General features: G+C 37.9%; 1 protein-coding gene across 1 annotated transcript in view; it reads left to right on the top strand.

The window, feature by feature from the left end:
- Positions 1-12295, top strand: part of MTBP (MDM2 binding protein) — a 71065-nt gene that overhangs the window by 12208 nt on the left and 46562 nt on the right. The window contains exons 7-11 of the mRNA XM_066379421.1: positions 206-323; positions 3196-3330; positions 5418-5512; positions 6297-6369; positions 8436-8553. Of these exons, the coding sequence (XP_066235518.1) occupies positions 206-323; positions 3196-3330; positions 5418-5512; positions 6297-6369; positions 8436-8553 (539 nt within the window). The remainder of the gene's footprint in view (positions 1-205; positions 324-3195; positions 3331-5417; positions 5513-6296; positions 6370-8435; positions 8554-12295) is intronic.

The following is a 12295-nucleotide window of genomic DNA, read 5'->3' on the forward strand; positions in this document are numbered from 1 at the left end:
TATGGGGATGGTAGGATTAAATGAACATGTGATAGCCGCTCTTTTAGAGGCTGACTCTATTTATTTAGGGTAGTCTATATTTTAAAAAGTAGATAAAAGCAATATGAATTTTCATTTCTGCCTGTTCAACTTGTAGTACACTATAACATTAAGTCTAAGTAAAATATAAACTCCTATATTTAATATCTTAATCTTTTATTTATAGAAATTGTCAGAAAATTGCAGAATACCTTTCTGCTAATGTTGTATCTTCGGAAGATCTCGGAAATGCTATTGACTCAAAGGAATTATGGAGGGGAAAGATTCAGATTTGGGAAAGAAAGGTACGTTGATTTCTCAGTAAACATAGTTTGTAAAGCAGTCTTTTCAACTATTCATCAGACAGATAAAGTGAATCTTAATGACAATGTACCTCATAAAGAACTTCCAGACTAGCATTTTCTGCAATAATGGAAATGGTGTGTCTATGTGCAGCATAGCCTCATATTGCTACTGAGCACTTGAGATGTGACTGTTCAAGCAAAGAACTTTAATTAATTTATATGTAAATAGTCACATGATTATGTTTTGGACACTGCGGTTCTAGAATGTAATATTCTTTTAAAATAAAGAATTTGACATTAGCTGTCTTTATGTTGTTTATCCAAGCTGCTTTTTAATTTTATTGTATACATTGGAAAACTACTTAGAACATAATCTTTTACCATCGCAGCTTAGATGATCTCTGCCTATTACTAACCAGTTCTCTGATTCTGAGCAATTTTTTTAAATCTTGCTGGACCCCAGATTTCTCAACTCTAAGTTGAGAATAAATATATTAGATTAGTTGGACTGCTCTAATCTTAACTTTCTCTGAGGTTACAATTCTATTTGCCATCTCTTATTATGAATAAATATGTTGGTGTTTTTTTTAAGTTGTGTCCCTATTGAAGTAAGTGTTCCTATTATTTCATGGGGTTTTGTTTTGTTTTGTTTTTCAAGTGAGAGTAGGAGTGATACAGAGACAGATTCCTGCATGTGCCCCAGCTGGGATCCACCTGGTAACCCCCATCTGGGGCCGATGCTCTGCCCATCTGGGGCTGCTGGCAATGAGCTATTTTTAGCACCTAAGGTGGAGGCTCCATGGAGCCATCCTCAGTGCCCGGGGCTGATGTACTCGAATCAATCAAGCAATGGCTACAGGGAGGAGAAGAGGGAAAGAGAGAGAGAGAAGGTGGAAGCAGGGGAGGAGAGGAAGTAGATGGGCACCTTTCCTATGTGTCCTGACTGAGAATCGAACCCAGGACTTTCACACACCAGCTCGACACTCTACTGCTGAGCCAACTGGCCAGGCACATGTATTTTTGTATATAGGCAAAAACCAAGTTTCTTTTTCTTTTTTGATAGAGACAGAGACAGAGAGAAGGACAGATAGGAACAGATAGACAGGAAGGGAGAGAGATGAGAGAGAGATGAGAAGTATCATTTCTTCGTTGCGGCACCTTAGTTGTTCATTGACTGCCTTCTTATATGTGCCTTGACGGGGTAGGGGGGTGCAGCAGAGCAAGTAACCCCTTGCTCAAGCCAGGCACCTTGGGCTCTAGCTGGTGAGCCTTGCTCAAACCAGATGAGCCTACACTCAAGCCGGTGACCTTGGGGTTTGAATCCTCCGCCTCCCAGTCCTATACTCTATTCACTGCGCCACTGCCTGGTCAGGCAAAAAACCCCCAAGTTTCTTAATGCTTTTTCAAAGTGACATGGGAGCATGAGTAGGCCCTTGCGTCCCTAGAATGGTTTATTATACTAGTTACTAGACTTTTTTTCCCTTTCCAATTCACCTTTAATAACGGTGATATACAGCCTTCAATAAGAAAACAGGAATGAATGTGGCTATTTCGTCTTTATCTTAGGAAAGTGAAGTCTACAGGCAAGGCTTTCTGCAGTGGTTTTAGTGTAAACAAATCATATAACCATCCGAAGAGTGCAAGATACGATTAGCTAGGAGAATTGCTTTTGTATTCATTTTCTGAAACTACATGTTTTTGTTCAGACAGATAATGGCAAGTTTTTTTCATGTGATTCTTTTATTCTTTTTTGAATAAGAAATTAAATGTCCATATTTCCACAGTATTTACTTAAAGTTTGAAATCACTTTTGGGGGGAGGTGGGGGGGAAGAGAATGACTTACCCCTAGAGGCATTACAGTGATTTAGGACATAGAGTCTAGAGTTGGATTGCCTGCATTCAAATCCCAACTCTATTTCTTGGTAGTTTTGTGTGGTATGTGGGTAATATTTAGCCTTTTGGTACAACAGTTGTCTTCATTTGTAAGATAAGGATAATAAGCCTGGCCAGCCAGTGGCACAGTGGATAGAGCGTCAGACTGGGACGTGGAGGACCCAGGTTTGAAACCCCGAGGTCACTGGCTTGAGCGTGGGCTCACCAGCTTGAGCGCGGGGTCGCTGGCTTGAGTGTGGGATCATAGACATGACCCCATGGTTGCTGGCTTGAGCCCAAGGTCACTGAGCAAAGGGTCACTGGCTCGGCTGGAACCATCCACTGGTCAAGGCACACACATGAAAGCAATTAAAGAAGTAAGGGGTTGCAAGAAGAATTAATGCTTCTTATCTCTCTTCCGTCCTGTCTGTCTGTTCCTATCTGTCCCTCTCTGACTATCTGCCTCTGTCAAAAAAAAAAAAAAAAAAAAAAAAGAAGATAAGGATAATAATAGTTTCCCATAGGTTTTTATGAGGACTCAATTATTTAAAACACAAAGGATCCATTCAGGAAGTGATACTGATCATTGTTCTTTTTACCATTGCTGTTATTAGCACCCTGCTATTCCTGCATCTGCAGGAATTGATCTTTCATCAACAACTCCTGTTGTTGCATGAACACGTTCTGTTTTTGCAGAACTTCCAGACTGGTAGGAAGCCAGATATTGAACAGAATACATACGGGAGGTTGTTTGCTTCTGTGGTTGCATAGAATGTGCTTGCTAGACTCTTGTGGGCTGGGGAAGGGCCAAGGCGAGCTTTCCATGAAAAATTCATGTGTACCTTGAAATAAGTAGGATATGTACATAAATGGAAGAACCGCACGCCGAAAATAATCTACACAGGCTTTCCTCTCAATGTTTACATTGTAATGAGATGTTTTCATCTTTGTAACTTTATTCATGATGCCTGGAACTGTGTTCTCTTGGTTTCTTTTCAGCTTGGATGTGAAATTAGTTTTCCTGACTTTTGTTTAAAGGGAATCACACCTAAGAGTTTTAGTACATCAAACTTAAATACCTGCTTTCTTGACAAAAAGATAATACCATCAAAGGATAAGACTCTTTTGCCAAAGGTAATAATTACTTTTGCAGTTTTCCATTAATATATATTTTTGTTCTTATGAGATAAGTTTGAATCATGAATTCACATTTTAATATATGTGCTTAAGTATGCTTGCTTACATGACTTTTATTATAATTATAATTAAGTGCTTAAATTATACTGTTACCAACATTGAATGTTGCCAAAACAATCATAGTATTAGATTTTACATAGCTCTTGAAATGAAATGATTTTAACTTTAAATCAGAATAAACCTTTGGCATGGACTATACTATGTGACCTTTCTAAGACTCAGTTGGGAGAGAGTATGATATAGTGGAAAGAGAAGAGGCTTTGAAGTTAGTTAGACCTTGGTTTGAAGCCTAACTCTGTCACTGATAAGGTCTTATAACCTTGGAAGATCCATGAACTCATTGGTGAAATGGAGCCAATAATAACACACGTACAAAGTTATCGCTACGGTTAAAGAAAGTGAGAATATAGCCCCTGACACAGTATCAGACATATGCTTCATTTACTATTCTTAAAATGTTATTTCTTGTCCCATATCACCATAGATTTATTCTTAAAATGCAAGTAGTGATAAAGTATAATAATTAAAAAGAGTTTAATTGGCTTTTTGGAAATTACATTGGAAAAATAATGTAAGAGCTATTTATATAAAAGCACTTTAAACATTCATTTTAAAAGACCCAGTTCAATAATGTGCAAAATATAGCGGTCATGAAGTTATAATGATGTCAGATTGATGGGTATTATTTTCTAATCAAAGGGCAGTACAAAAAGGGCATGTTTCTGATGTAAACACATTTCCCAGTAGTTGCTCTGAATTGATTAAGTAACTTGTCATGGCCATCATACACAGGAATATTAAAATCTTTTCTAAACATAAGATTGGCGATCTCAACTTATCTTTGGTAGTACACCATTTAAGTATGAATAGTAATTTTTGCAGCTATTGAGAACCATAGGGCACAACCTCTTTAATAAATGTTAGTCTCAGTCGCTGCACACACGTTATATATGTGTATGTATGTATGTGTATATATATGTATGTATGTTTGTGTCTGTGGGATGAAATTACTCAGCTTGCTGCGAGTTTAAATCTGTGTAGGTTCCTCAGACACGGTCGCTTTTCTTTGCCCTTCATGGGAGGCACTCTAGCCCCATGTCCTGAAACACTCGTTCTTCTCCATTAGCTCACTCTTAATTTAGTTGTTGGCTCTACCCACTGAAATGCTGCCATTTTATTTCTTGGAGTGGAACTTCTTTGTTAATTAGCACTCTTGGCTTCAATAGTTCTCTCTAATTTTTTTCAATATTTCCTCCAAGGATTTCTTTTTTAATTAATTTATTTAGTGAGAGGAGGGGAGGCAGACACAGAGTCCTGGATACATCCCAACTGGGATATACTTGGAAAGCCCGCGAGGGGGCGATGCTCTGTCCATCTGGGGCCCTTGCTCTGTTGCAACTGGAGCCATTTTTTAGTGCCCAGGGCCAGCTCACTGCAATGGAGCCATAGCTGCAGGAGGGGAGGAAAAGAGAGAGAGGGAAGTGAAAGGGGGAGGGGTAGAGAAGCAGATGATCACTTCACCTGTGTGCCCTGACCAGGAATCAAACCCGGGACTTCCACACGCCAGGCCAAGGCTCTACCACTTGTTTTAATCTCAGCATACTGCTCAACCGAGTTCATCCTGAGTCTCCTGCCCTTCACCTTCCCAGTCTTGCAGACTCTTAATTGTTTTGGTTTGTTTGTTTTAACATCGTAGGCCCTTGGGTTGTCTGTCTTGCTGCAAATTATCAGGAAAGGTTGGGAACTCTTACCCTTGTTTGCTTGCCTCTTTCTGTAGTACTCATTCTCTCCCTGATGAAACTCTCCCTACTTCCTGAGAAATCTCCGTGTCTGTCTCTCTACTCGGAAATGTAGACTTGAAGTGGAAGAAGTCCTTGTCTGCTGTAGAGGACTAACTTTTGCTCAGCGTTATGTGTAAATACCTACTTTCAGATTCATTTTCAAGTTTTAAACCCAAACCACTCATTTGTTCACTTTCACTTTTATAGTACTTAAAGTGTTGTGTAATTTTAACTTCTTTCCAGGTTTTCCATTATTATGGTCCTGCTTTAGAGTTTGTGCAGATGATAAACTTAGCAGACCTACCCTCCTGCTACATGTCGGACATTGAGTTTGAGCTGTATCCTTTCATTTACGTCTTCCACCTAGGTTACATTTTCTGTGTCAGGCAGAATGTCCGTGTACCTCTCCACATTGATGTGTAGCCATGCTGTTTTCTATAAAAATAATTTTCGGTATGCTTCTCATCGTCATTGTTTTAAGAGAAGTCCTATAACTTGCAAGAAAGTTTCTTTTTCAAGTACTGTATTTATACTTTTAGACTTGGCAGAAGACTTCCCAATTGCTGATGGGGTAGGGAGGAGGGAGAAATGTGAGGCATATGTGGAGAAAACTGTGATTTCTAGATTCTGAAGTGTCCAGATGTTTCTCTTGCCTTCAGCAGGATGGGTAAGCCCCAGTCTGTTGTAGCTTTTTATACCCTTAAGTAAATATGAATGTGACTATTGATACTTGTAAATGTTCAACATATTTTAAATTATCTCTTTTAAAAAAGTAAGATTTTTTTTTTAGAAATACACCTAAGTACATGACGCTTTGTTTAAAAAGATATAGGCTGGAAATGGAACACCAGCATAGTGTTCTTGAATTTTTGTTCTGAAGCTACAGGTTCTACAAATCTCCTGTTCCTATGGTTCACAGTAATGCCATTCATAGTAGCCTTGTTTCATGGCATGCTTTCCTAATCTGAAAAACCCTTAAGGAAAGGAGTAGTTGCGAATTTCTGTAGTTAAAAGTGTCAGTAAATGACTTTAAACACCTTGGGAATCGGAGAGTCAGACTTGTATTAGATAGTAGAATTGTTTCAGTTACCATTCTGTCATTTCTTTAACTCCTTCGCACAGAGGATTGACAAAAAGCAATACCAAGAAGAATTCCATGTTGCTTTGGGAGCAGCTTTCTTCTCTGTGCGGCAAGGTAGAGAAGATTATTTATTCTTTTTAACTTAATATTTAAGGAGGTGTGAGAAAAGGGACTGTAGTTTGTGAATCCATTTTTGCGTGATGGGTTTTCTTTAATAGAACATGATTTTGGTACTAATTTATATTAAGACACTTTGGACTTTTCCATTATTAACTCCAAAGCCCTCTATAGACATGAAGTAATGTTGTATTTTTTAGTAGAATTTCAAAAACAAACTTCATGAGGGGATTTAGAAATGTTTTCCATATTTCTAGCAAATGTTTAATCAAAAATAGGCTGTCTCAAAAAGATGGCTACTTCTTTGGCCAGGGGGTCAGGACACAATTATATGAGACTATAAATTATGTGTTGAGCTTCCCGGTAGCATCTCTAAACTAAGTTAAGCTATAACTATAACAATTTTGTGATTGTCAAGTATAACTGGGTCTCGATCTGGCATGCTCACATGACATACTAGTCTGCCCTTTGGATTGTAGAGTGTTGACATGCATTTTGACCTGTGAAGTCTTATTTATCTAAGAATAAAGAACTAGGTCTGAGTATTTAGAAAATTACAAATAGATCTTTTATCCTTAATGATTATTTTCCATTGCTAAACAGTTTTAATACCTAATTCTTGACTGCATAAAATACATTTGACTTTATGAATATAATAAGAAAGGAAAGTAAGCATATTTACTTTACCTTTCTTATTTTTCTAATATACTTTTCTTATGTCTGCTAATTAAGAATATATAAGTGAAATAATAAATAGCAATAAAACTAGCACTTTAATGCATTATTTAGGTACCACATATCTCGTGTAACCCGTCCATCTGCGTAGGACAATTATCTTTCTTTTTCTTCTTTTTTTTTCTTTTTCCTTCTTTTCCAAGTGAGAAGAGGAGATAGACTCCTGCATGAGCCCCGACTGGGATTCACCTGGCAACCCCCATCTGGGGCCAGTGCTCTGCCCATCTGGGGCCGTGCTTGCAACCAATGTATTTTTAGTGCCTGAGGCAGAGGCTCCAATGGAGCCATCCTCAGCACCTGGCCTATGTGCTTAAACCAGTCGAGCCTTGACTGCAGAAGGGGAAGAGAGAGAGAGAAAGAGAAGAGGAGGGGAGAAGCAGATGGTCGCTTCTCCTGTGTGCCCCAGCCTGTAATCAAATCTGGGAAATCCACACACCAGGCCGATGTTCTACCACTGAACCAACCAGCCAGGGCCAGTGTAGGACAATTAAAAGTGATTTTGCATTAGATTTGAGATCTATGGCAAATGCCCTGACTAAATTTCTGCAAAGTTTAAAACAAGATATTTATTAGGATATGCTGGCTATTATAGTTTGTGTTCTAAAGTAACTGGAGAGATACCACTTTCAAAATTGCAATTTGTTTCATTCAGTGCTTACTCAAACTGAGAATTTACCTAAATACATTATGGTGTTTTTTGGAAGCAAGTACTTAATAAACATCTGTATGTCCAGCCCTGGAAATACAAAGACGAATAAGTTGAGTTTGCTCATAAATCAGTGGGAAGCTGCTGTGTGTTTTCTGGTGTATGATTCATGCATTTTATACCTATTAGCATTAAATCGCTAATTTCTAGGAACAAAGGTTTTGAAATTGCCTTTCAACTTATTCTAATTTTTAAAGCCAGAATAGGAATACATCCTATCGAAAGGTTATAAAATTATGGCTGAGTATGACATAATCTTTTGCGGATAGAATTCCTGGCCTCTCAATAATTTGCAGATACATGACGAAATTACACCCATAACCTGAACTTTGAAGTAAATATGTGAATAACAGGTTTTTAGAGTTTTTGTAATACAGTAGAGAAAGAATGGTTGTAGCTTTGAAGAACTGTCTCTATTTTTGTTGTATGGTCTTTGGCTTTTTTGGGAGGTAGGGTGGAAATGGGGCATTGTCTTTTTTAGCTTTTATAGTAGAGTTATTGGGGGAGAGCATTACTAAATACATGTTGTTTAGGTGAAACATGAGAGGAGGATTGTCATATGATACTGTTTATGAATGAATGCTAGTGTGCAGACACTAAAAGTGTGTTCTGTTTTGAACAGGTGGGTGCACTTTTTGTATTGCCATGTACTGTCAGCAACATACTTAATCCACCTGCCAACCAGCTCAGTTCTAGAAAGTGGAAGGAATACATAGCCAAAAGGCCTAAGACTATCAGTGGTAAGTAGGAAAGTTTTAAATTGTTTTAATGGTACAACATAAATACAATATCAAATTTGAAATGGAGATAACATTTCTTTATGAAAGAATAATGTACTGCTCACAAAAATTAGGGAATATTTCAAAATGCATATGAAGTGATTAAAAAAAGCATTTGATTTTTTTTTTTTATTAAACAAGAACATCAGAAAAGCAAATGACAAGTCAAAGAAAGTTGTTTGATTATGCAGATGAGATGCAAAACCAACTTTTATTTCATTGGTGAAAATGCACCATACAAAAGGCTGAAAGTTCTAGAGTATCTGCACGTTCCCTGATCTCCTAATTTCTGAGCAGTGTATTACTACTGATTAAAAAGGACTGACATCATTTTAAGATTTTTTTTTTTATTGTCTCTAACCTACTATAACATAAAGTATATATAAGGGGTCCTTAGGTTAAGGCAGTCTTGACATATGATGTTTTGAGTTTCCGACACTCCCATAAATTTTTTAGTTATTTTTTTTATTAAGTGAGAGGTAGGGAGGCAGAGAGACAGACTGCCCACATGTGCCCCGACTGGGATCCACCCAGCAAGCCCCCTAAAGGGCGATGCTCTGCCCATCTGGTGCCACTGCCCCATTGCTTGGCAACCAAGCTATTTTAGTGCCTGAGGTGAGGCCATGGAGACCTCCTCAGTGCCAGGGCTAACTTGCTTGAAACTTTGAGCCGTGGCTGCAGTAGGAGATCAGAGAGAGAGAGAAGGGGGAGGGTTGGAGAAGCAGATGGTCACTTCTCCTGTGTGTTCTGGCCAGAAATCGAACCCGGGACTTGCACACGCTGGCTGTTGCTCTACCGCTGAGCCAGCTGGCCAGAGCTGAAACTTAATGAAATTGAGACATGAGTGTTTTGGCTTATGCTGTTATCATCATACTTACAGACTGTGTGGACAAACTAGTTTGGGTGCACACAGCAGAAGAATATGCAGTAACATGGCATATGAGTGAGGGAGTTTGCGGCCCTCAGTATGCGTACTTCCACCGTTTTGGACTATTAAAACCACAAGTGTTTGTTTGTGTTAGGCTAGGGTGTATTTCGACTTACACTAAAATTCAAGTTACGTTATGGTTATAGGAAAGGACTGTCGTAATCCAAGGACCCCCCTGTACAACCTTAGGCATTCTAACAATATCAGTGATCTAAAGGCAGAATTTTAAGTTAATTACATAGCTAATTATATTGAACATAGGTTTATTGAGACATTTCAGGAATAAAATTTATAAAGATGAAGTGCTTAATTTATTATATGGTATAGTAAAAAAAACAGTTGTTACAATTTTTGGAAGAAATCAGTAGAACTTATTTAGCAGCTTCATTATATGCTATGTTGTATTATATGTACTGTAGAAATACTGATTCATTTAATTTCTATAATGGTCCTATAAACTTACTTTGTACCCATTGAACAGGTGAGGAAACTGGGGCTAGGAAATTTTACAGCTCTATTAATTGACAGAATTTTAGCTCAAATCCTTGCTCTGCCAGTTCATAGCTCTGCTGCAAGGATTTGAACCCAGACTCTGCTCTTAACTACTGCACTGTGACCCTTCTAATAATCCATGACATTCAAGATGTCATTTTACAAATGAAATCCTAACTTCTATAAAATCAGATCATTTAAATGAAAACCCTAGTACTTCATGAGGTAACTGAAGCTCAAAGTGTTAGTAACTTGCCCAAAGTAACATAGCTAAAGTGTATTCCTTTATACTTTGCTTAAATGTAAAGGGTACTTTTATTATTTGGACAATAATTTGTGTAAATTATTTTTGAGCTTACAGTTAGATATTGTGACTCCATGATATAAGGGACTAAGAACTGAAATGGAAATATCTACCCAGATTGTTCTAGAAGAAATCTCTAGAAAAATTTCAGTCCGAGAATTCTGAGGAATACAATTTTAAAAGCCGTGGCTGATACAGCACTAGATAGGAAATAGGTGAGATACTGAAATCTACTTTGGCAGGTGTTGAATTTGAAATACAGATGATAGCTACATACAAACTGAAAGAGTTTTGAATTTTAGATCTATATTTCTAGAAAGTGGTAAGGGCTGAAAATTCGGATTTTGAGTTTATCAGTTGTTGCATCTGTTTTATAACAAACTACCGTAAGACTTAAGTGGCTTAAAAGAGCAGTCACTGCTCACAGTCCTGCAGTTTGAGTGAGGTTCAGCTGAGCGGGTCGTCTGCCAACCTCACCGCAGTCACTCATGGGGCTGCATTGAACTTACGGATTGTGTGGAAGTTGGGCTCCACTGGGAGGCAGGGACAGCTTCTTCCTCTCTCCATGTAGTCTCAGGGTCTTTTTCTTCCCACATGGTTTCATCATGTGGTCTCACCGCAGCTCAGCTGGATTTTTACCTGGTGACTCAAGACTCTAAAATGTACAAAAGTCAAAGCTGCCAAGACTTTAAGGCTTAGTCCCAGAATTGACCCACTGTCACTTCTGCCATATTCTATTATGATATTTAAGGAAACTTCTCATAAGAATGCCCCAGATTCAAGGGGAGGGGGCTACGTAAGGGTAGCCACCAATACTGGGATGCCACCAATATAAAAGCCTTAGGGGTGGTTGGAAAAAACACAGACAACAAGACGGGAGAAGGGAGCCACGAATAGGATTTTAGAAATACCTGAATATATGGTGAAAGTAGAGGAAAAGTTAGTGAGTGATTTAGTAAATGGTAGTTCAGAGACCCTAGCAAGTTACAATCATTAATATTGACATCAAAATACCATTTCTTGCATGATAAAGAGTATGGCACAAGATGTGGGAAATAAAAGGGGAGTCAAACTAGGTGTTTATACTTGAGGAAGTAGACACATGGCCTGTGAAATTTATAGGCAAGTGAGGAAGGCACTTTGAAAGCTGAGTGTGAATCTGTTCAGCTGACAGTGAAGGTGAAAGGGAGGGTCCTTTTAGAGTGTGTGACTTAAAAAAACCTTAAAGAGTACAGGAAGGCTTCCTGGAGGAAGGGACACTTAATATTGTTTATTGCCCCAATAAATGAAGAAGTGCTGCTTTAACCCCTCTAAACTCCTCACAGGGGATAAAATGTACATCTGTGATTTTGGCAGATGCTAAAACAAAATCAAAGGGAATTTTCTGGGTGGCAATAGAGTTGATTTTATTTGCACTCCATGAAATCACGAGATAATATTTATTCACTTCTCAACATTCCATATACTTAAGACTTATGAACTAAATATTAATGTCTTCTAACTAAACTTGGGCCTATTCTGGGAAACTATTATTTTTCCTCCTGTAACTTTTTCTAAGGTAATTTATTGATTTATAATTTACTCTTAACGTGAAAGTTGTTTTTTTGGGGGTTTTCTATGATTTTCATTACAACTTTAAGAAAATACCTTATTGTATGGCTTGATTGGATATTTTTCAGTTATATCTTCTTGAAATTTGGGGGTTAATGTTGGTAACTTCTGAGTAATAAGATACATGTCACATGATCATCTTTGATGCCCGAGTATCAATTACTGATTAGGCTGGATCATTAAGGTCTGATTTAGCTGCCACTTGACATTATTTTTTTTAAATCTTAGAGGTAGAAACACAATCACATTGGACAGTTGATTATTAAGTTCCATTCTACCCATAACCATTTCTATAGGGAAAATTACTTATCCCATCGACAGGACTATTTTTATAAAAATAATAGTCAAGTTTTAGCTAGTATAAAAAT

The sequence above is a fragment of the Saccopteryx leptura genome, chromosome 3 (assembly GCF_036850995.1).
Source record: "Saccopteryx leptura isolate mSacLep1 chromosome 3, mSacLep1_pri_phased_curated, whole genome shotgun sequence".
Classification (NCBI taxonomy): domain Eukaryota; kingdom Metazoa; phylum Chordata; class Mammalia; order Chiroptera; family Emballonuridae; genus Saccopteryx; species Saccopteryx leptura.